This window comes from Lontra canadensis, unplaced genomic scaffold (assembly GCF_010015895.1).
Source record: "Lontra canadensis isolate GAN:19392208 unplaced genomic scaffold, GSC_riverotter_1.0 scaffold171, whole genome shotgun sequence".
NCBI classification, from domain to species: Eukaryota; Metazoa; Chordata; class Mammalia; order Carnivora; family Mustelidae; genus Lontra; species Lontra canadensis.
Window position 1 is genome coordinate 615,816 of NW_022631165.1, and position 23,255 is coordinate 639,070.

The window sequence follows — 23,255 nt, forward strand, 5'->3', positions numbered from 1 at the left end:
GAAATCCCACTTTCACTCTGCCTTAAGCTGCCCACGGGCCTGGGCCTTACCTGGGTCTCCAGGCAGCAGAGAGAACACTGATCGCAGACCTGGGCCCACAGGGAGGTTCTGGGACCTCGTGGAACCTCTGACATCCTGCGATGGGGAGTGTGGGTGAGGGCGGGCTGGAGGTCCCCTTGACCGGCTCTGGGTCCGGAGTCTCATTTCTGTGTGGGTTCCAGCCCATCCCTTCCGCTCAGTCAGGGTTTTGGGCTGGGGTCTCAGGACATGAGCTTCGTGGGAGTCCCAGTACTGGTTAGGCAGGCCCGGCAGCCCCGTGAGGAGGCAGCCTACCACCTGATGCTGAGGCCAGAGCTGGCCGTCTCCACCGCGCGGTAGCTCGTGTGCAGCAGGCGGCCAGCCCGCTCTGAGCCCTCGCCCTGCAGCCAGCGCTCGTACAGTTCCTGGACGCCAGGCACGTCCTCTGGCACCTGCGTCGTCACCGCGTCGTACAGCATCTGCACGTGCTGGAGCAGCTCCTTGCTGGCTGTGCCGGGGGCCTTGAGCTGGCCTCCGCCGTTCAAGCAGCCTGTCGCAGAGCAGGGCAGGCGAGAACACGGTCACGGGATGATGCCTGCACACGGGGCGTACAGCCCAGCCCCTTCCCACACTGGCTCTCCTGAGCCTCCGGGCCGCCCAGGCCGGGGAAGAGACGGAGCTCCCCCCTGTCACCCCTCCCACAGCCCTGAAAAGGGCTCCCGCGCCGCAGCTACCTGCGGGGCAGGCCATGACCTCCACGTAATGGTACGGGCAGCGCCCCCGCTTCAGCTTCTGCACCAGGTTCTGGATGTTGCGGAAGCCGTAAACGGCGGCAAAGTGCAGCAGGACGCGGCCCTCTTTCTCCAGGGTCACCTCCTGGAAGTCCTTGTTCCTGAGGGGAGCACAGGCTGGGCTCCCTCCTGCCTCCCACCCCTGTGGGCACATGGGCCACCCCGACCGGCTCCTCCGTGGAGGACGGTGACGGAAGGGAAGGGTGGGAAGCTCACTTTGCTTGGTGTCCCGAACCTCAGGATGGGAACCCCCTCCCTCCTGACGATGGCCACCAACCTGGCGAGGTCAGACAGCCCCCAGCCCCCGGCTATGGAAGAGGGCATTATGTTGGGACAGACCCTGCCAACCACGGTCTCAGGGGCTCTTGACCGCCGTGACGGGGAGGCAGAGCCCTGGAGAGCACTGGCCGGAGAGGAGGTATCAGCTCCTGCCTGGTGCCCTGGGTCTTTGCCAAACCCACCCTGCTGTCCTCCAAGCCCACCTCAGCCAGGAGACCCAGGCCGAGGCTGCCCCAACTGGGCTAACCTGTTCCCAAGCTCCAGCCCTCCTCACTGACCTCAGGGGTCTGTAGGTGACCTCATCCACGTGGATCCCAAAGAGCTCCCGGGCTGCATGCCGGAACACGTGCTCCAGGTATCCCCCGGAGCCCCCGCCTCGATGGCTGGTGGGCTCTTGGGCAGATGCGCTGTTGCACCTAGGGAGCAGGGCACGGCCTCAGGGGGCAGCAGCTGTCCTCAGGGCTTTCAGAGAGCTTCTGTCTCTCGAGTTTGACGGAGTTGCTCTCTGAACAGGAAAGGAGTCTGAAACCTGGGGGCTCTGTGTGTCAGGTGGTAGCTCAGGTGGGAGAAAGATTATCCGTCTGTTGAGTAACCTGTTTCAGGAGCTCAGGCCTGGGTCGGGTTGGGCCGGCTGTCCACCGGCTGTCTCATGAACCTGACCACCTCTGTGCACGCCGAGACAGACCACAGAGCAGACATGGGGCCGACCAGAAGAAAGCCGCGTGGGGAGGAGCAAGGGAGGGGACACGAACCACCTCCACGCGCTCAGTCCTGCTTGTCAAGACATCGGCAGCCCCCGGACCCACACCATGAGCGCCCTGACCCCACTCCACACTAGAAGGCGACTTACAGACTGTCCAAGGGGGCTGGCTCCAGCTCCGAGAGGGAGACCCCTTCTTCCTCTAGCAACTTGAAGACTTCACCTACAAGAAGACCCCAGCACAGATGCTCTTCAGCGGAGAGCGCAGTAAAAACGGTGAGGAAGCCCATGGCACCCGCGCCGGTGGCGGACGGACACCTTGACACCCACCTCCCGGCTTGCGGGTGGACGAGAACCCGGCCACAGGGCGGAAGGAGGACCCACTTCTGAAGCCCCTCAGAAGAGCCAGCCCGCGCCCCAGACCTGCAGCCCGCCCCCGCGCTGACACAGCTGGGGGGCACGCCCATTCCCGGGGCACGCCTGCAGCGGGGTGCGCCCGGCTCCCCACCAGGCGGACCACGGCGTGTGTCCGTGCAGGAGGCCTTCCCCCCCACTGGCTGGGCTCCCAAGCGTTCACTCTTCTGTATCTGAAGCCCTCGGGAGACTCTGAGAGGCTGCTCAGCTCAGAAATGGGGTGACCCACGGGAGCCAGAGCAGCTGGCGGGAATCTCCGCCCACCTCCCCACACAGACTGTTTGTGCCCGGTCGGGCGGGGGGCGGGCCCGCTGGCCACAGTTCTCCGAGACCGCGGAACAGGGCGAGGTATGGCCTGGCTCCCAGGGGAGGACCAGGGCTGCCTCGTCCCCAGGGGACGGCGCCTCCAGCCAGAGCCGACGGGCGGGACCCGGGCAATGCCGTCTGTGCCCTGGGCTCAGGGCAGCGGGAACCGACCTGTGGTGACCACGCAGTCCACATCACGAGTCTGGTGCACCTGGCTGAAGAAGTCTGGTCTGGAAGCTTCCAACTTCTTGTCATAGCAGGGCATCACCGTCACATGGCAGATCCCGTCAGGGGTCACGTTCTGCTGAGAGACGTGGAGATGTGCAGTCGCGGCCTGGCCCGAGAGGAAGGGCCGTCGGCTGAGACGGGGTGACGCCAGCCAGCGGCCAGGATGTGACCGTGGCTCTTCGTGCGGGTCTTGGCTTATCTTTCAGGATGATGGCAGTGACTGGCTCACAGCTGGAACGTTCCTGTTACCTGCTGCTGGGCAAAGAAGTCCTTGACCAGGGAGCCCATGACCTGCTGCGGGGACCGCGCTGTGCTGAGGTGAGGGACGAGGAAGCTCCCGTGCGTCTTCTCCGCATAGCAGATCCAGCCTGAGGCCGACACCGGGAAGAAAAAAGGAGCATCGCACAGGCTGGGCAGCAAATGACAGGACATGCTACAGGGGACCAACTCGTGCAAGGAGTTACAGTCCCATTACGGAACGTCCCTCGCTCTGCTATCACTGTCGAGTGCTGCTAGCATCCTTGAGATCACGGTCTCGGGGAGCTGAGTGACTCTCAGGGCGCCTCCTTCCGCAAGGAGGCCATCCTGCCAGAAGCCTGCACTGCTCCCCCCACCCCAGTGTTCCTGTTCCCCGCGTCCAGCAGTGTGGACACACCTGGACAGGCGGACGTGAGCACAGGCAAGGTCTGCGTGGAGCTGGCCTGTCCTCGGAACCGCTGCACAAATTCTCGCTGGCTCTCGAGGAGACTGAAGTTCCTCGAGAAGGCGGTGTCGAACACGTAGTGCACCCCTGAAAAGCAAGCACCCACCTCACTGCCACAAAGGGCGGCTGAATCACGAGGCCCTGCCGGCCACGCCCCAGGAAGCTGTTGCCACCTGGCTTGTCCGGGACCGGCCACATCCTGGTGGCACCCAGCCCACAGCCTCCCAGCCCAGCTCTTGGCTCACAGAGGTCGACCAAAGTCGATCTGAGCTGGAACCTGGGAAATGGGCCTTGATGACGATCACTTAAACACAACGTGAGAAGCAGGTAAGCTCCAGGTCGGGAGAGCACAGAGACGATTCAGAAGGTCTCTCAAAAGACACGGCTCTCGTGTGTCAAACCAAAACTCTGGCCTGAAGTCAACTTGGAAGGTTCTGGTGTGTTTTGAGTTCAGTGACTCAGAAGCCCGAGGCGCTCCCTCGTGGGACCTCCCCCATGCTGAGCTGGAGCGCTCCCTCGATGTTTGGTGCCTACCGATTTTCTTGAAGAATGCAGTCAGCTTCTTGGCAGTGTCTGTAGGAGTCAGCTGAAATCTTGCAGCCAGCGACGCTCTGGATTGGGGCGAGACAGAAACCACAACCAGCCTCCGCTGACCTGGGGCCGCCATCTGCAAAGCAAGGGACACGTGCTTACTCGGCATGTTTCCACACTCATCCCCAGGGGTCCAGTGCTGGGGAGAGCACGCCCTGTCTCCGGGGCATGTCATTTCTACGTGCAGGTGGGGCCCAACACTTCAGTGTTGGAGTAGGACGAGTCACTGACATCCCGCTGACGCCACTTTGAAAATGAGGGAGTCACCCAGAGATCGGCCCTTGACAGCAAGAGCAAAGGATGCTGCAGTCGATGTCAGGCTAAAAACGTCTCCAAGGCCATCCACCGCTTACCTTATTGGCATCTAGAATTTTCCGCAGTTCCTCATGGCTTTGCTGCGTGATGAGGACGGTCTCCGCGGAGGTGACACAGCCGCTGCATGCCAGACAGTCACCCAGTGAAATCTTGGCCTTCTCTAGCCTCTGAGTCCCTCCGTCCTGGAAGCACAGCACGCGGTGTTCAACAGGGCCCCCTGGACAAGGACACGAACCCTTGGGATAACGGGACCTACAGGAAACCTTGATTTTCTGGCTCGCAACACTGACTACCAGCGTGGTAGCTGGCTGGCTTTGAATGCCACTGCGTTTCTAAAAATTAAATATTTGTTGGAGAAGTACGTCCATTCTATATATAGTCTAGCTCCACCGAATTCTAATCTGGGCACCAGCTCAGCTGGCGCATCACAGGCGCATTAACGAGGCCCGCAGCCTGTCGGGTGGAGCGTGGGTGTGTGGTCTGCAGAGCTGCCAGAGGCTCCTAGTCTACACTCGCGGGGCTGTGCAGAGGGGAAAACGTCAACGGCCAGGCTCCAACTGGAGGATGAGAAAGGCAAGGCTGAGACGAAGGGGGAGAGGGCAGAGTGAGGCGGCGGTCTGCGAGCAAGCGCCAGCCCGGGAGAGGTGGACAGACACACGGGCAGCAACAGCCAGACTGCCAAACGGGCGCAGAGCTTGGTGTGGGACGTGGGCCTCCAGGCTGATGTTCTGCAACTTTCCCGAAATGCAAGAGAGCCCAGCTGAGCACCTTTACTCCCTCTGTAAACTAAGGGTCGGGGCCAGGGCGAGCTGCCAGGGCCCAGAATGTGACCAGCGGGTTGAGACGGGGACCCCCTTCCAGCCCAGCTCACCAGGGCGGCGCTTCACACCGAAGCCGCGATTTGAGCTCAGTGCGTATTTTTAGAGTTGGATGGGCCTAAAGGCCCAGGCTTTGATTTTGTGCCAAGAAACCTATTCCCAACTTCTCTCCACATCAGTCACTGTTGCTTGGTACGGCAGGGCCCACTGATGCCCCCACCTCTCCTGGATCTCTTCACTTGTGGGACCACCCCCCCCCAACTCCGAGGTGGTGTTCCCCTGTGCTGGGCTAAGCTTGGGCAGGAGCTGTGGTGTGCTGCGGGGTCACGCTCCTGGCCTGAGCAAACGTCCGGCTCTCTCCCTGTGAGCGCTTGACCCCCGGTCCAGCCCTGCCCTGTGCCCCCTGAGGCTCCTCCCCTGCCTGTGAGAAGTTTCTGGGCCAGGTGCGCCCATGCCTGTGGCCCACGGGACGGCACAGACACTCTTGAGGGTCCAAACAGCAGAAGATGGTCCTTAAACCAGGATCTCGGTATTGTGCGATTATACAGGAAGCAGGGGTTCGCTGACAACACGCTGAACTGGAAAATCCCACACAGTGAGACGCGGAGAGGGAAAGGGAAGACCGAGACCACCAGCTCTGCAAAAGGATCCCCTCTGCAGACCAAGTGAAGCTCCACGCTCCGCCTCTGTGCCCCTCCACCCCAACCCCCACCTCATCCCCGCCCTCCTGGCCTTGATGACCGTGAATCTGACCGCCGTGAGAGGTCTCCCGGTCACCGTACTCGTGACTGCGAAGAGCAGCACGCACATGCTTCTGGTCATCTGGGCCGGAACTCACCTGCGTGACCTGGAAGTAACTCCCATCTTCTTCAATGTGGATCTTGGCCACGCCACTTCCCGTGCTCTTATCCACCTTCATGGGCTTGATGCAGTCCTGTACAAGGAAGAGACCCCAAATGGGGGCCTGAGTGCACGGAGGTTCCCCAAGAAGAGGAGCGACCTGGTGGTCACACCAGCACACCTGACTCCTCTCGTCCGGCCACGGAAGCAGTCTTAGAAGGAAGGCGGCTGACCGCGCTTGCACACGGGGTACACGTTCGAACAGCCCGCCGGCACCAGCGGTCACTCTGCGGCTCACAGCCAGATGGAGGCCCGCGCTGCCGGCCGCACGCTAACGCCCTGCAAGCCTGCCCTCTCTGAACTTTACTCTTGTTCTCAGCACGCGGACTGGCCACTGGGAGGACACCCAGGAGCCACCGTTTCCGCACCTCGGCAGGAATGCTTTGCTCGGAGGTCACCGCCCTGCCCAGGCCCCAGTGAAAGGAGTTCCTTCTTCTCCCCAACTCCCCAAGTTCTTGGGGGTCTCCCTGTCACAAGAACCTCTCTGGCAGTTGCCTTCCCAGGCATGGTGCGCCCCAGAAAGCCCTGCCCATGGTGCTGTGCCCAGCCCCGCGCCCTCCCCCCTCCCGGGCCTGGTCCCCCACAGCCGGTGCCCTTGATAGGGAGGGACACCTGATGAGGACGACACTCCCTTGCCAGTGTAGCTGTCCTGCCTCCCTTAGGAGCAAGCTCCGCCAGCGACGACCACACACCCCGACGGGCACCGGGTAGTCAGGGCAGGTGACGCCATGGGACCAGCTCCTCGGACCTCCGGACCTTCCCGCCTCTACCGGAGGGAGTGGACAGGGTCGCCCTGGCCCCAAGCCCGACACTGCCCGGGGGCGGGGGTGGGTGACGCCGGCGGCCCTGCCCGGCTTCCCCCCGGCTTCCGGGTGCGCACGGTGACGGGCCACTCGGCACGCCCCCCACCCGCGGCCTTGACCTAGCCTCGCTCCTCGAAGCCTCGCGGTGCCGTAGCCCTGCTCGGACCACTGGCATCCCCGGCCGCGGCTTCTCATCAGGAGGAAACTGGCCAGGGCGCCGGAGGCCCGGGGGTCGCGGGCGGATCCCGTTTCTCAGGGGAAGAAACTGACCGGGTAGCGGGGCCCCACCCCACACACGGCCGCCGCCCGCGCGGGCCGGCCCACCTGAGAGGGCCCGATGAAGTCATCCAGGTCCGTCAGCTGCAGCGCCCCGCTGAAGGGCGACGCCATGGCTGCCGTACTGTCGCGGGGCTCCCGGCGAAGAAGTCGCCAAAAGGCGCGAAACGGCAAGCGCTTTCCGCCACGCTGCCGGAAAGCGCCCCGCGCGGCGCATGCGCGTCTGCCCCCAGCCGCCGGGCGCCTAGAGGGCGCGCGCCCCCTGCTGGCTGGCCCAGTTCCGCCGAGGAACCTGTCGCCTTCCCCGCTTCTTGGGCGGCGGCGGAAGGAGCCGAGAACACCAGGATGACGTCTCCCTTCCCCAGGGCTCCCCTGCCGGCCAGTGTGCGGCCCCGGAGTCCTTGACCTGGGAGTTTGCAGAGGCAGCGGCTTCGCTGTACTGGGTCTCACAGAGGCTCGAGACCCCAGAGGGACGCCCGGTCCTCGTGGGCCCTCAGTCTGGGCGGCGGGGTGAGGAACGTGCGGGTGACAGCGACGCGGGCGGCTGCTGACATTGGCTCGACCTCCGACGCCGTCCTCTGTTACTTGGGGGACCCCGTGGAGAAGACTCCGCTCGCCCGTGAGATTTCGCAGCGCGGAGCAGGGCTGCTGCCGGCTAGACGCCGGTCTCCAGCCGCTGTGAATCCCGTCGAGTCCAGCTCAACGTCAGTGACCACCTTTTATCAGGGCTCCCTGGAGGACTCCCGGAGCTGGGTCTGGCGTGCGGCGCGAGCAGGGCCGGGCTCAGCCCAGGGCGTCCGGGGGAACCTCAGGCCTCAGGGCCCAGCCTAGCCTGGGCTCCCGCTCTGCTTGGGAGTTCCTGCCCCAGTGTGGGCTTGTCCTGGAGACGCCCACACCTGCCTGTGGGGTTCTTGGCGGTGCAGAGAGCCCAGGCCCCCCGGCTGGGGCAGCCTCCCCGTGGGGGCGGGGGGGTGCAGCGGCTCCTCCTGGCTGCCAGGACAGGAATTTCCGGTCCAGCGGCTGAGCCTGGGGCTGGGGGGAGATGTTCCCCAGCAGCTAAACCAAGTGGACTTCCAGGCCCCACCCATCCCTGCCCGCACAACACCTGACCGAGGTCTGAGATAGGATGCCTGAAACTCCACAGTCCCAAGTGGTTCTTAGGAGTAGGGAGCCCCAAATAACCTTGGCTTCCCCGGAATCCCCCAGGGGAGGTTCACGGAAAATACCGAGCATAACAGGCAGCAGTGGGCTGGGGGCAGGATTGGGATCAGTCAGGCGGAGCGAAGGAGGGGGCTTCCACGGGAGGGGCTCCGGCTGAAGCTGGGGTGCAGGGAGGGTTCTCCCAGCGCAGGAGTGGGGAGCGCACCACCGGGATGCCAGAGCCCACGTGGGTGCAGGGCCGGCCTCCGCCTCCCTGTCCCCCTGGAACCCAGGTCTGCAGCCCCAAACCAAGTGGAGCAAAGGGTGGGGGGATAAAGGCGGGAACAGCCCAGGTGCCCTTCAGCAGATGAGTGGAGAAAGGAGCGGTGGTCCCTCCCTGCCACCGAGGAGTACTCAGCTGTAAGGCAGGCGAGCCAGGGACGCCCACTGCCCTGAGGATGACCCCCCGAGGACACAAGGCTCCGTGAGAGGAGCCCCACAGAACGCCCCGCATCGCTGGACTCCATTTCCAGGACGCCTGCAGAGTCCGCGCCACGGAGACAGCAAATAGCTTGGGCCTGGGGCCCTGGGGCCTGGGGAGGAGGTTTCGGTGTGCGGTGATGAGAAGCGTTGGAGAAGGAGGTGTGGTTACACCTCCCCATGAACGCAGCTGAGGATAGGACTGGGGCGCGTGCACGGGGTCCCTGGGGCAAATTCTGTCGCGTACGTGTTCCTGCAACTTAAAAAGAATGTCACGTATCAAAAACCGTTGAATTGCACAGTTTAAGTGGGCGGATTGTATGATATGTGAGTCTGTATCTTGTTGAAAGCGGCGGCCCCAAGGTGCTTCCAAGAGCGGGACAGTGAGTGAACCCGAGTCCTCCTGGCTTCCAGCCCCCAGTCCCACCATCCCTGTGGGGTGCCTGGGTGGCCGAAACAGCTTCTGGGTCAGAAACTCCACCTGGGGGTCTCCGATACCACACGCGCGTGCACACGCACGCACACGTGGTGAGGGCCCCTGGAGACCCTGAGGCCCCTGAGCCGACACCGTGCCTGCCTCCTCTGTGCACCTGCTCTCACACCTGCGGATTGTTTCATCATCATCATTACCGAGTACTGGCCGCACCCTTCCCATGTGCAATGCCAGGGTTTACCCACGTGGGGGAAACGGAGGGCCCTGCAGCCAGCCCGGGCCACGGGGTGTGGGCACCCCTTTCCCTGAGCTGGGACAGATGCAGAGCTTGGCTTCTGCTCCAGGTGTGCCTGCAGGATCCCCTTTGCCCAAAGCCGGCCGGCAGATCTTTGGGTGGGAGCAGGCACAGTTTCTACCGAGATGCATGGAGCTGCCGACCCCTCCTGCAGTCTGGGGGACTGGTCGCAGGGACGGGGCCTGTGTTAGTGTCCAGTGCTCCTGTAACAGGGGTCACACGACGGAGGGTTTATAAGAACAGAAATTTTTTTCTCGGTACTTGAGGCCACAAGTCTAAGGCCAAGGTGTTGGGAGCACCTTCCAAAGGTTCCCTCCTGCCTGGCACTGCTCCTGGTGGGCCCGGGCAGCCCTGGGCACATGGCTCTGTTCCTCCAGCCCCCACGGCTCCATCACAGAGCTCCTGTGGGTCTCCCCTGCTGTTCTAAGGACACCCATCATTGGACTCAGGGCCCAGCCTACTACCCAGCATGATCTCTTCTCAAAACCCTCAATTACATCTGCAACGACCCTATTTCCAAGTGAGGTCCCATTCACAGGTTTGGGGGACATGTTATTTGAGAGGCACCGTTCAACCCACCATAGCCCTCATGTCCAAGTTCTTGTGGGACTCTCAGGGGTCAGAGGACAACTGTGTAATGGGATGTGTCTCCCCAGATCAGAGCCCCCCTCCCACATGGACTGCCCTGAGGGGTGGGCTGGGACGGACCACCCGCGCTCGGCTGTCCCCACAGCCGGGCTTGAGCCAGCAGGTGTGTCTGGGGGGCAGACAGCCCATGCGCGGTAAGAATACTACAATCCAGGGTTGGGAAAAGTAAAAGGTGTTTTGTCTTTTCCAAGAAATGTTTAGGGGCTCCCGTCTGGATCGGTCGGAAGGAAGAGTGCTCAGCAACTCTTGATCTTGGGGCGGTGAGTCCAAGTCCCGTGTTGGGCGTGGAAATTGCTTAAGGAAAATACTTCTAAATGTTTTTAAGTTTTTCTTAAACGTGCGATTTCAAAACATTTATTACATTTTCCCACGTTACTGTATCGTGAGACGCTGGAAAGTAGAAATGGTCTTTGCTCCCGCCCTGTTCCATGTTGGTGTAGGGGAAGGACGTGTGCTCGGGTGTGGCCCATGTGCTTGTGGTGTCCATCTGCCCTGTGGACCCGCCCAGACACTTGGAGCCCTTGTGGAGGCCCTGGGCCCCACGTTGGACACGGGGTCGGGGTCGGGGGAGCAAGCAGGACCCACAAGCGGGGGCTTCCCGCTGCATCCCAAGTCCCTGTCGGTAGGTCAGTCGGGGTCAGTCACGTGGAACAAGGCTGGCCGTCTGAATGTGTCCCCATGCTTTCTGTAGACTGGGGACTGTCCTGTTCATGTGGGTGACCAGCTAGAGGTCTTTTTGCCATGTGAAGGTCTTCATGCGCAGGGGTTTCTGGGGGATCAGCACAGATCCCCGTGGGTCCTGGCTGTCCTTCCCTGTCTGCACGGGTGTGGGGCCACAGCCTTCTAGGCCACTCTCTGCGGCCCCTTCCACGTCCCTGGGAGGCTCTGCAGGCCCTGGGCTGGGGCTGGGGGGTGAGGGGAGGCCACACGCACTGGGTCTGCGTCCGGGCGCTCCTGGCACACCCACTCTCAGAGCCGAGAGAGAAAGCAGCCGCTCTTAGGAGGACACACAGGCACGGGTGGCCGCTGGTCGTGGCCAGAGGTGTCCCCGTCTGAGCCCCCCGGGCCTCCCAAACCCCAGAGGCACCCTGGGCCCCTCGTGAAGCCAGACTCGTCCCTGGGCTGGACAGACACGGCGTTTGATTTGCTGCAGGAAGTCACCGCGGCGATGAGCACATCATTAGCGGTCTAATCAGCACGGGCCGCCTTCCCGCGGGGCGCCTTCCCGCGGGGCGCCACAGCTTGTCAACAGGTGTAATGTGGCCACAGCTCTGGGAGGCCCGGCGCAGGCGGCAATGAGCCGCTAATGAGGAGGCTTGCGGTGACCTGCCCCTCCCAGGGAGAGAGCGGCGTGGGCCGGGGCTGAGGGAGGGCGGGGGTCAGGGCCAGGGCGCGGGGGCTTCTGGGGGCTTCTTCCGCCCCCAGCGGTGCAAGAAGCGGTGGAAGGAGCCGGTCACCAGGAGGGCCTCACCGCCGTGCACACGTTCGCAGGCACGGAAGCCGAGCAGGGCCCGGGGCTGCGTCTGCGGGGACACACCAGCAGGTAGGCCAGGAGGAAGGGAGGCAGCCCCCGACTCGTTTGCCTGACTCGGTGCCGAAGGAGAGAGCCAGGAGGGCCTGGGTGCCTGCAGCACCGGTCTGTCGCGGGGCCTGCAGGCCGTGGCCCAGGGAGCATCGGGAGCACACGGAGCGCTCACAGGAGGGGCCCCCCTAAGGCTGGTCAGCCCCCCCACCCCACGGCACAGGGCAGGGGGCTCTGCAGGCCTCCGTGAGCCCCGTGGTCCTGCCATGAGGCGTGCCAAGGCCAGGCCGGCAGCCCCGTGGTGCCCACACTTTGTATTCAGCCCCCGGGTCGTCAGGGGGACCCTCTGGGGCGTCTGGGGAGGCGAGTGCCGGGTGGTGGGACCCTGGGGCTGCTGGCTGGGGCGGGGTCCTGTTGGGAGATCCCAGGCTCCGGGCCGTGGACGCCTGCTGTTCACGTGCACCGGTGCTGGGCACTCACCCAGCGGTGGGGGGCTCGGCTTCTGGAGGAACAGCCCCCCCTCCACCATCCCTTCCCCCCACCCCGGGTTCACGGCTGGCTGGTCAGGCTGGGAACCCCTGGTGGGGGCATGGGGGTCCCCAGTGCGGCTCCCTTGGCGGATGACAGGCTCAGAGACTGGAAGGGCCGCCCATCCAGACCTCCATGGGGCTGAGGGTCACACACATGTCCACGTTCACGTCTGGCCCCTTGGCAGCCAGCAGCACCAGGTGGGCCTCTGGGGCACCTGGTTTTTGGGGACAAGGGCATTACCCTTGCCCTGCTGCCATGTCTGAGCCTCCTTCTGACTCCCCATCTCTGTGGTTACCCACCTCTGTGGACTCCCCGCTGGCCCTGGGTGGCCCCTCCAATGTGGTCCTGCCTGCCACCTGCCACCTCTCCCCCAGCCCCCATGCCTCGGCTCCATGGAGCTCGGTGGGGCTGACTCAGCACCCCCGGGAGAGCTCGGGGGACCTGACCAGCACAGTGACTGGAGGGCCATTGGGGCCCACTTGGGGTTCTCTGCGTGGTGCTTTCATTGGTTGGCGAAGGTCAAGCCTGGCCTGTTCCCTGTGCGGGGAGGGTCACCCTGTGCACTGGGCGCCAGAGCCGAGCCTGGAAAGACCCCTGCTTGGGAGGTCATGGGCCCTCCTCAGAAGATCCCCACCCAGGCTCCCTTCCCTCCTGCCCTGAACGTCTCCTTGGAGGACACCCTCCAGCTCACCTACTTGGGCTGTGGCCGTTGGGAGTAGGCAGGCCCGGGCGGGTCTCCCACACTCCGTAGAAGATGAGGTCTCTCTTACGCTGGGGTACTGGGAGGAGGGAGCCAGCTGCCTGGGTGCAGACAGGGCTAGGAGCCGCTCAGCGGACTGAAAACCCCATGGCCGGGTTCACGCCAGCAGGCCCAAGGAGCAGGTTCGGCTGGGCAAAGCGCCGTTCCATGTCCCCTCAGGACAGCCCCTCACAGACGCCGGTGCGCCGGGTCTGGCCCGCCCTCATCTCGGCCAATGCTGCCGGCTGACGCAGGATCAGCAGAGCCCAAGTAGAAACCTGGGGTCCGCTCCGGGATTGCCTCTTCTCCCTGATATTGCTGTGCACAGCTGGGTGTGCCGCCCCCCGTCCCCCCAGTCTAGCTGAGTGTGAGCCTGCTCTGCTCCTCTGAGAAGGCGTGAAGGCGGCATCCAGGATAGTCATGATGGTCACGGGGAGGGCCTGCGAACCCAGCAGGCTACCCCAGCACCAGGGGGCCAGTGGGGACACACGCAGGCTCCAAGACATAGCCCAGGCCTTGGAAGGCAGCGGCAGCGGGCCAATGGGCACCCAGGTCAACCCTGATCCTGGCCCAAGCCCCTCCCAACCCTAGGACCTGGCCCATATGCACCCCCTGCCCTGGGGTCCTGGCCCACACCCCCCACACCGCTGGGCCCTGGCATGGGTTCCTAACCCCAGAAGAAACAGTCCTGCCCCTGTTGAGGGTGTGGGTTGTGGATGCACAGAGGCCTCTAGCTGGGTGCAGGGCGTGAGCTGGGACTGGAGTCCCAGAGGCCAGGAGGAGAGTCAGTGGCCCTCAGAAGCAGCCCTTGAGGTCAGTGATGGCCATGGTGGGAGCGCTGGCCCCAGACAATGGAATGCAGCCTCCAAGATGATGGCGTCGACCCCTGGGAGGTGGTGGTAGAAAGGCTGGGCAGGTCCGACCACAGCAGACCCTCTGGTGAGGTCACTCCAGCCCCTGCAGCCCTGGGGGCCCACGGCGTACAAGAAGCCCACAGGGCTGGCAGCCTCAGCCGTGGCCTCTGCAGACACTCCCAGAATGTCCAAGAAGGCCGGCATGTCTGTCACTGTGAGCAGAAGTCCGGCTCAGCAGGGCAGGGGACGTGTCCTGCACCTGGTGATTAGCTGCAGCCACACCAGCCCTCGGATGGGCTCTGCCTGCAGGTCAGCCTCTGGCCAGCCTATTTCACTGATGGCTGTGGTCCCGCAGCCTGGGAACAGAGCAGCAAGGAAAGCTGTCCTGCCCACCCGACCGCACCTGGCCACTTCTGGGGGCCAGGAGGGGGCCCATATCACGCCCTTGAAGCTGGGGCTCAGTTACAGGCATTTGCTGAAGTCGGCAAAGCTCTGAAGCAAAGATGTCCAGCATCCAGAACCCACTGACGACAGAAATCCCACCCTGCACGCTGATGCCCATTCTGCAGAGCTGGAAACCCAGGCTCTAGAACCCGCTCCCAGGGCAGCAGCTGAGCAAGAACGTGGCCCCAGGGGCACCTGACACCAGAGCTGTCCCCTTGCTCCTCCACCAAAACCAGGGGCCCAGATTCTTGGGTGGGCTCTGATCAGTCACTGGATCTCTCTGGGTCTCTGTTTTCTTCTCTGTAAAATGGGGATAAAAAGCCATCCCCAGTGGTTCTTCATTTGCAGAATGAATGTTGTGCTCTGGTCTGGCATCATGGAGGAAACCATGGCTCACAGGAGAGGGGCTGACCTCCCAGAGTCAGGAAGGCCGGGTCAGCTAAGGAAGGCTTCCAGGAAGAGGTAGCCTGGTGCAAAGACCCATGGCAGGTCTGCCCCAGGCCAGCAGACTCTGGTCCCTTTTTCTCTTTTTTCCACACTGGGGACAGATGTTTTATGAAATCAGACAGGAGATAGCCTACGGAATTCAGGCAATGGATGCTACTACCCCCCACCCCTGAGAACCTGGGTCCTGCTGGGGCTGCTGGCTGGTCAGCCCTGGAGTCGGGATGATGAGATTACAGTGAACTATGTCCACACCAGCACTCAAACCAGGAGTGACTATTCAGGCGTGACTGGACACCACCCCTGACGAGGAACAGGTTTAGCCATGTCAACATGAGAGAAAAAAGGCTTTTTCTTCTTGTGCAGAATAAACAGTCCCAAATTCATTTTGTTCACCCGGAGAGTGACAGGGCCAGCAACAGCCTGGAGGCAAATACAGCCCACGCTTGACGGCGAGCAAGGGCAAACAGAGGTTGTGCACCAGGAAGGAGAAGCTGGTGGTGCACCTGCGAGCCACCCGCAACGGCCAAGGCGGCGCTGAGGACCGACCCTGGGGGGAACGCGCCTCCATGTTGCAAAGTTGCCTGGGAGGCCGGTGGGAGCCAGGCAAGGGCTCCGCTCCACACATCTGCGCCCCTGCTGCTGCTCTGTCCCTCGAAGGTCATCAGCACCCGTTACCACCCACCCTTCTGATTTTGTGAATCCCCATTTGCACCGGGATTTCTCTGGCTGCCGGGCTCCTGATCTCTGCTTGTTCTGGGTGCCCACCGAGCTGGGGGCACCGTGAGGTGTCGGGCGTCCCGCACCCTATTTCACATCTCCCTGTCAGCCACCAAGTGTCTGTTGAGCAGGAATCCTGAATTCTGATGAAGCCAAGGTTACCCACCAATGCCAGGTCGTTTCAGTTTGGGTCTGGGCCTTGTTCCTGGGTCAGCTCCTATCCACACGCTCTGCCATGTGGAGGTCTCTAACGCGCTTTGTGTCCGGTCTGTCTGATGGAAGCCTGGAAGCCTCAGTCACTGCTGGCAGGCTGTGTGACTCTTGATCTCAGGGTCATGAGTTCGAGCCCCATGTTGGGTGTGGACTGGACTTAAAAAAAATAAAATCTTAAGAAAAAACTTTGTGTGATAATTCTAGTAACTGACTCATCGTGGCATTGGCCTCAGTGGATTCCTTCCCTCTGAGGATGACTCACAGTTTCTTGGCTCTTCCTCTGATAAGTAGTTTGGATTTTTTCTTAAGTGATGTGTAGTGAACACAGTGTTGGATTTTATCATGAACGCTGTGACCATCAGGTTGTGGAGACACTGCGTTCTGTTATGTTCCTGTGAAGACACTGGATGCTTTTGTTTTACGGCAATGAACGTACTCAGGCTTGCGCCGTGAGGTCTGCAAACCTTGAGGGGTTAGAGGTCCGTCTCGGTATCCCTTGCACATGCATGACTCAGGGGTCAGCAGGGGTCTTGGGTAGAGTTCAAACACAGAATCTGGGTCCCCGTCTCTGGCACTTTCCCTTCCGGAGTTCTCCACTCACTCTCTGGTGTCTGCTTATCCTGGGTTCCTTCCTCCTCCTGGAAAAATGGGGGTCGGGGGACTCTCCATGAGCCTGAGAGCTGGGACCAGTGCAGCCTTGCCTCTGGCTGTTTTCAGGGTAAAGCTACACACATGGAAGTCTCCCTCAGGTGTCGATTCCTCTTCAAACTCTGCCGACTTTTGTTCATTTCCCTGAACCTTCGGGGATTTGTTTTTACGTTTTGTCCAGAATGTTTTAGTCGTTATCTACGGGTGAGACTTTTTTTTAAGGCATATACTCCCCTGCTGACTTCTGTAAATTGATTTCTCGTACCAGGCAGCTTTGCTGAATTCTGTTTGAATAGCCATTTGGCCGGGCTGCGTATAACAGGAAGCCCAGCCCACAGAAGAAGATGAGACCCAGGCACCTGTCTCTGAACGACCTAGCAAACAGAAGCCTTTGCGGGTATGTAACGCAGAGACAGGCTCTTCACAGGGAATTCTGGTCACAAAATTATTGCAGGAGCTGGAGAGAGAGCAGGGAGCCACCGGGGGGGCATTGGCTTCAAGGGTGTACTACGAGGCTGTGGTCCACGGCTGGCACCCCGTGTGCAGATGCCGGCATCTGGCCAGATCAGAAGCTCATGTCTGTCCTCACTGGCCAGTGCCACGGCCACAGGAAGGTGGCTTCTACCTCCCATCAGTGCCAGTGTTGGGGGCTGGCAGGTTCCCACTGGCCCCACCACCATGGAGGGCAGTGCTGGGTGCCTGCTGGAGCTCGCTCTGATGCGGATTTGCCTTCTGTGACCCCTGGGCTCGCATCCAAGCCCCTCCCACTACCAGCGATGTCTGGGTCACGTTGCCGTGAGCCTAGAACTCGCTCCAAGAGCTCCCACTCTGGCCAGTGCCCTGGGGAGTCACGCCCTGACTGGGCAGCCACCACCCAATCTGCTGACCTCCGGCTGGTGGGGTGGCCTGCAGACACCCTGCCCCAGCCCCAGCTGGGACGCCACACCCTTGCTCTGCCTCATGGTCCCGGCCACTCTGCTCCACTGAGTCTCGTCTCTCGGGGGGAGAAATGGGAGTGTGCGAGCCAGTGAAGTGAGGCCTCGGCTCGCAACGTGTGCCCGGTCCAGGCCTGGCGGGCGGGAGCTGCCACCCTAACCCACTGCAGAAAGGCTGGGCTGGGGCAGCGCTCGGCCCTGGGTACCCCTCCCCCCCCGGGGGCTCCTCGCAGGGCCTCCACCCACATGTTCCTGCGGCCTGGCAAGGCCTCATTGGTCTCCCGTGACAGACCTGGGGGGCTGCCAGCTTTTGACCACCTCACTTCCAAGCTGAGGCCAAGGCAGAGAGGCTCAGGGTCGGTCCATCACCCTGAAACAGTCACCGGCCTGGGGGCACTGGGGGATTGTCCCAGGGGCCTCCGGGGACCCACCCCAGTGTTCAGCATCGAGGAGCTTACCATGGCCTCCTCCGTGTGGGGCAGGGACAACGGCCCAGTTGGTCTGGGTCACCTGCGTGGGCGTGCCTGGGGAGGTGAGGGGGGTCGTGTCCATCAGCACTCCTGGCACCTCCAGCCAAGAAGGTCTGAGTGGGAGCAGGGATTAGCCAAGGTTCTTCCGGGGACCTACATGGGAGGGACTGGGCCAGCCCCCCAGAAGCAGGCCAGGGGGCAACTGTGCCCCGTGCCACCTTAGATCCTTATGGCCTCCCTGCCCTTGGTCCTCATGGCCCTTGGGGAGTGCCGAAGACAGGCCCCACTACCCCCCGCCGGCTCTGCTCCCATGGCAGTGCCCTCAGGTTGGCTCTGCCCCAGCCCCGAATGCTTGGCCATGCTGTGTGACCCTGGGCCGGCTGCAGAGACTCTCTGTGCCTAGGGCTGACCACGTGACCAGGAGGCCAGCACCCTAAGCCAGTCATCTGCTCCCTGCCCACTCTTGCCAGAGGGTCCTGAGCTTGGGAGCGTGGCCTGACTTCCGTCCCTTGAGGACCAGACCTCAGGGGGTCGGGCTGGGCTGGGGGATTCTGCAGGGGGAGGCCTGCCAGCCTTAGGAGCTCAGGACTCTGGGCTGCGGGAAGGAGCCAGCGTAACTGTCACAGACGCAGCCGCCTCTACTGCACGCTGCATGCGGGGTAGGCGCAGGCAGGCGCGGGCAGGGCCTGAACCCTTCTGGCTCCAGCGCACCCCCAGGTCTGAGTGACACCAGCATGCCGCAGGCCCTCAGCCAGCGTGTGGGTGGTCAGGGACTCACAGGAGACCAGGTGGGTGCCAGCCACGGAGGACTCGGGGTGAGAGATGGGACTGTCCCTGATGCTTCTCTATACCGCCCCTGCTGTGACCCACGAACCTGGGGTTTTTTTTTAATTACTTATTTGACAGACTGAGAGACCAGAAGCTGGGGAGGGGGTCAGAGGCAAGGGGAGAGGCAGGCTGCCCGCCGAGCAGGGAGCACGATGTGGGGACTCGATCCCAGAACCCTGAGATCATGACCCGAGTCGAAGGCAGAAGCCCAACCCACAGAGCCCTCCAGGCACCCCTAAGCTGGCCTTTTTAAGAACCGACACAGGACAGAGAAGGACACCTCCCGGCAGCCATGACCAGGGAGACACAGTGTGGGCTGGCGACTGTTTCCAGGTCACATGCAAGCGCGGGCTCTCCAGGCTGGCAGAAACAGACTTGAAACGGCAGGTCAGCTGTAGGCCACTTGGGAAGCTGGAGCCACGGGACGGCTGACCTGCCTCTGTGGCGCCTGCTGGCCCTCCCGGGGGTGGGGAGGTGAAGGACGCAGATTCCAGGGCCCACAGTGGCCTGCAGACGCTCCCAGGACGCCCCCACCCGTGGTGCTGGGGGCTCCCTGGTGACATGTGGCTGGGGAGAGGGCTGCGGGGGACCACAGGGGGAGGCACAGTTCTTGCCTGGCCTCCTTCATCCAGGGGCTGGGGGCCTCACCCCACTGCCCCTTCTCTGGTCTGGGGGTCTGGCTTCCTCCCACCTCCTCGGGAGCCTGGTTGGAGAGGGGAGAGGGCTCCCCTGGGGCCACTCCCCAGGACACTCTCTGAGGGCTAGGCTCTCTGCCCAACTGAAAGGAGCTGCCTCCCCCCTTTCTGAGCCAGGCGGAGCTGACACAGGCTTGGGAGGAGGCATGCAGGGAGGGGATGTCTCCGCTCTACCCAGCCAGGGCAGCCTCCCTGTCTGGGCCTCCCTGGTAGGGGTGAGTGAGGGGCTGCTGGGGTCTCCTGCAGGCCCCCGCCTTCCCCCGGGGACCATACTCCCTGGAGAGCGGCCCCCTCTGAGCCCCCCCCCCCAAGCAGCCAGCGAGGCCTCCTAAACTCCACTCCAGAAACGCACGGTGGGAGGGTCTTCCCGGGATGCCTTTCCACCCACTGCCCCACTCAAGGGACTGACCCATAGGAAGGGGCGTCCCACCCACTGAGGCCTCTGTTTTGGGAGGGACGTCAGGAGGGAAACCAGGAATGCAGGGGGCCCCACCAGCCTTGTCCACCTGGGCCATGGGAGGGCCAGGATGGGGAGGAGAGAACGGCCATGCCGCAGGGAGTGGGGAGGGGTCACTCAGCCCTGTCCCCAGCCCTGGTGTGAATGGAAACTGAGGCCAGCCTGAACCAGAAATGGCCCTGCCTTCTTGCACTAAACTCTCCCTCCGCGCCCTGCCCTGTGGGCAGAGGGGCGGACACCAGCCACCCGCGGCCCTCCTGGGCTCTCACCGCTGGGGGCCTGGCTGACTCAGACTCAACACCCGGGCAGGAGGGGCCAGTTTCCCGGAGGCGGCAGGGCGGGCCAGGTAGATTGGCTGGGCTTGAGAGCAGGGCTGGAGGCCCCATAGACGCCGCCCGCAGGGGCCCGAGAAGATTCCACTGGGGAATCTGACACCCCTCTAGCCCCATAAGGCCCTGCACTGGCCCAGGGCAAGCGGGGGTGGGGGGCAGGGTGGGCGCCCTGTCCAAGAGGTGAGGATATCAGATTGGCTCTTCTCCACAGACTACGGCCATGCGAACCACCCAGCCTGCATGGGGGTCCTGGGGCACCTCCGCCGGCGGCAGCCTCCTGCTCCTGCTTCTCAGCCTCGGTGAGTAACACGGGTGGGCTGCGGTGAAGTGTTGGGGGCCAGAGAGCATCAGACGGCACCCAAGGGGCCTTAAGGCTCTGCCTGCCCCACGCCTCCTCCCTGGAGGCTGGCAGTGCCCGCGTGCCCACCCCACCCCCAGCAGGCTATTGTTCCAAATCTGGGCAGGTGCCCCGAGTCCTGGCATGTACCCCAAATCTGGGCAGGTGTCCCGAGTCTCAGGTAAGCTGTCAGCCGTGTCTCTGCTGCCAGAGGTGGCTGTGTTCCTCCCTACGGTGCAGCACTGGAAGCTGAGCTGGGGGGGGAGTGAGGGGGGCTCAGGCCAAAGGGACAGTGTCCGTGACCTGGGTATCTGATTTCCCTGAGCAGCGAGGTCTTAGGAGGAGGATGTAGGAGGCCTGGGCTCCCTGGGGTGGGGTAGGCTGTGACATCATGGGGTGCCAAGTCTGGGGGGACCAGCTTTGCCTCCTTCCTACCCAGGGTGGGGCACACCCAGGAGTCCCTCGCCACCCCCCAAGCCTTGTGCCCCCTCCCCTGCAGGGTCGGCGTTACCTTCCAGGGCCCAGGCTGCAGACTCGAGACTGGTAAGGTCCCTCCGGGAAAAGGGAAGGAGGTGTCTGGCCCCGAGGGGGAGGGGGTCCTCGAACCCTGAGCCAGCACGGCTGAGCTGCAACCCTGCTCTGTCCTCAGGATGTCATGACCCCATGGCTGCAGGGTACCTCCCGGGTCTTGTCCTGGTGGCGACCTGAGCTATCTGTTGTCCTCTCACGGGACCGGCGGGACACAGACAGTAAGCGGGACACCCTGCCCTGCTGGCTGTTGGGAGACGTGGGGCTGGGGGTAGCGTAGTGGGGTCACACCTGCCCACACATCTGGGGCCCTTCCTGGCTGCACGGCTTGCTTGGGGAGTGGACAGAATGGCCCCATTTTGCCGATGTGTAAACTGAGGCCTGGAGGGGGTCCTGCGTTCCCCAGGGTCTCGGCGAGGTTTGGGAGGAGGAGGTTGACTGGAGAAGTCCAGCCCCCGAACTCCAGCCCGCTCCTGCAGGCAAGGTCTGCCCGCCCGCGCGGAAGGCCCACGTGATCGATGAAAACCTCGTCTTCTACGAGGAGTGGGAGCTGGAGGCCTGTGTGGATGGAGCCCTGCTGGCCTCTCAGATGCACCGCGTGAACATGGTGCCCTTCACCTACCAGCAGCTGGACATTTTTAAGCGCAAGCTGGACGAGGTAGCTCAGGCCTGCCCGCCATGCCGCACTTTCCCGGGCAGCCAGGGCGCGGCCGTGGCCCTCACAGCCGCCGCCCTGGGTAGTTCTACCCACAGGGCTATCCCGAGTCCCTGACCCAGAACCTGAGCTACTTCTTCCTCGAGCTCAGCCCCGCGGACATCCACAAGTGGAACGTGACGTCGTTGGAAACCGTGAAATCTCTTCTTCAAGTCAGCAAAGGGCAGAAGAGGGACGCTCAGGTAGGGCGACAGCCGCCCCGGAGGGAGCAGTTGGGGTGATGGTGTGCGGGCCCCCGGGGACGCCTTTCTCCCAGCCCCGAGACGCCTCCGTGGCCTCCTTCCGCAGGTGGCTGCCCTGATCGCCCGCTATGTGGCGGGAGGGGGCGAGCTGGACCAGGCCACCCTGGACGTGCTGGCCACCTTCAGCCCCGCATACCTGTGTTTCCTCAGTCCGGAGCAGCTGCGCTCCGTGCAGCACAGCGTCCTTCGGTGAGTCCCAGGGGCCTGACGGGCGGGGTGGGCATGCGCTCTCGGCTCACCGCCCGGCCCCACGCTGCCTCCCCAGAGCAGCTGGGCCCCAGGACCTGCATGCGTGCCGCCCTCCGCAGATGGCCGTCCTCTATCCCCGGGCCCGTGCCGCCTTCCAGACCGTGAGCGGGCCTGAGTACTTCGCGAAGATCAAGCCCTACCTGGGTGAGCCAGGGAGAGCCCCCGGGGGGCGAGAGGGCCCAGGCTGCCCCCACAGGTGCTGCCAGGGTCTTGCCTCACGACGCTGCTGCTGTTGGTGTGACTGGTGGTCACCATGGGCCCTGCCCTCACACGCATGTGTCGGTTGAGGCCCTGTGAGTCCCAGCCCCCTCCAGCCTCTGCACCAGCCCAGGGGAACCTGGGGTCTAGGAATTCCTTAGGGTTGGAGGATAAGACTGGGGGCTGTTGTGAGGTCTCACGCTTGGGGCCCCACTCCCCGCGAGCAGGTGGGGCCCCCACAGAGGACTTGCGGGCTCTCAGCAGTCAGAAGGTGAACATGGACGTGGCCACATTCCAGAAGCTGCGGACGGAGGCCGTGCTGGTACGGCGGGGGGCGGGGCCGGAGGCGGGGCCAAGGTGGGGGTGGGGCGGGGCCACGGCTGCCAGAGCTCTGGGCTCAGCTCGGAAGTCTGGAGGGGCCAGGCAGGATGTTCAAGCCTGGGAAGCACCGGGAGGTCTGGACACAGCAGAGGCTGGCAGCTTCTGGGGAAGAGGCCGGGCGACTCTGACGGCGCCCTGGGGACTCTGGCAGCCGCTGACCGTTGCCGAGGTGCAAAACCTTCTGGGTCCAAACCTGGTGGGCCTGAAGGCGGAGCAGGAGAAGAGCCCCGTGCGGGACTGGATCGTCCGTCAGCGGCAGGGTGACCTGGACAGTCTGGGCTTGGGGCTGCACGGTGGCCTCCCCAATGGCTACCTGGTCATGGACCTCAGGCTCCGAGGTGGGCTGGGGCACTCCGCTGGGTGGGGCTGGGGCAGAGCCATGCAGGGCGCCTGAGTCACTCTCTCTGCAGAGGCCCTCTCGGGGGGCGCCCGCCTTGTGGGACCTGGAACAGTGCTCACTGCGATCCCCACTCTGCTCCTGGCTCTGATCCCCAAGTGAGGCCACCGTCCCGGATGCGGAACATCCCCCCCCTCCCCGCTGTGGCGGCCTGCTGGTCTACCCTGCCTGGTCCACCCCAAGGGGACTGGAGTTCAATAAAAGGCCCCTGTCCTTCCCTGCAGAGATGGCCTGTGGT

General features: G+C 63.4%; 2 protein-coding genes across 3 annotated transcripts; one reads left to right on the forward strand and one right to left on the reverse strand.

Moving 5' to 3' along the window:
* Nucleotides 1–139: 139 nt before the first annotated feature.
* On the reverse strand, nucleotides 140–7,317 carry CIAO3 (cytosolic iron-sulfur assembly component 3). 2 transcript variants are annotated; one of them, XM_032845944.1, is made up of 11 exons: nucleotides 7,191–7,317; nucleotides 6,002–6,097; nucleotides 4,384–4,527; nucleotides 3,974–4,106; nucleotides 3,392–3,526; nucleotides 2,986–3,104; nucleotides 2,680–2,809; nucleotides 1,939–2,011; nucleotides 1,367–1,504; nucleotides 753–910; nucleotides 140–568 (listed from the first exon to the last, which is right to left on the reverse strand). In XM_032845944.1, the coding sequence occupies exons 1-11, from the start codon at nucleotides 7,254–7,256 to the stop codon at nucleotides 330–332; spliced, it is 1,431 nt and encodes a 476-aa protein (XP_032701835.1). In that variant the 5' UTR covers nucleotides 7,257–7,317; the 3' UTR covers nucleotides 140–329. The 2 variants fall into 2 exon arrangements, with proteins under 2 accessions (XP_032701835.1, XP_032701834.1); XM_032845943.1 differs by having other exon boundaries at nucleotides 2,680–2,812.
* A 12,726-nt stretch (nucleotides 7,318–20,043) lies between these two features.
* MSLN (mesothelin) lies at nucleotides 20,044–23,144 on the forward strand. The gene is made up of 10 exons (XM_032845949.1): nucleotides 20,044–20,269; nucleotides 20,807–20,850; nucleotides 20,957–21,056; nucleotides 21,315–21,493; nucleotides 21,577–21,732; nucleotides 21,839–21,981; nucleotides 22,058–22,185; nucleotides 22,467–22,561; nucleotides 22,772–22,958; nucleotides 23,031–23,144. Exons 1-10 carry the CDS (start codon nucleotides 20,191–20,193, stop codon nucleotides 23,117–23,119), a joined length of 1,200 nt encoding a protein of 399 aa, XP_032701840.1. The 5' UTR covers nucleotides 20,044–20,190; the 3' UTR covers nucleotides 23,120–23,144.
* Nucleotides 23,145–23,255: the final 111 nt, after the last annotated feature.

Excerpts from the sequence above, each read along its gene's own strand:
- CIAO3 (XM_032845943.1), bottom strand. The coding sequence starts at position 7,256 with ATGGCGTCGCCCTTCAGCGGGGCGCTGCAGCTGACGGACCTGGATGAC. Across the intron at positions 2,012-2,679 it reads GGACTGCGTGGTCACCACAG|GTGAAGTCTTCAAGTTGCTA; the intron begins GTCGGTTCCCGC and ends GTCTTCTTGTAG. Across the intron at positions 911-1,366 it reads GTCACCTACAGACCCCTGAG|GAACAAGGACTTCCAGGAGG; the intron begins GTCAGTGAGGAG and ends TGCTCCCCTCAG.
- MSLN (XM_032845949.1), top strand. The coding sequence starts at position 20,191 with ATGCGAACCACCCAGCCTGCATGGGGGTCCTGGGGCACCTCCGCCGGC. Across the intron at positions 21,057-21,314 it reads GGACCGGCGGGACACAGACA|GCAAGGTCTGCCCGCCCGCG; the intron begins GTAAGCGGGACA and ends CCGCTCCTGCAG. Across the intron at positions 22,959-23,030 it reads CATGGACCTCAGGCTCCGAG|AGGCCCTCTCGGGGGGCGCC; the intron begins GTGGGCTGGGGC and ends CTCTCTCTGCAG.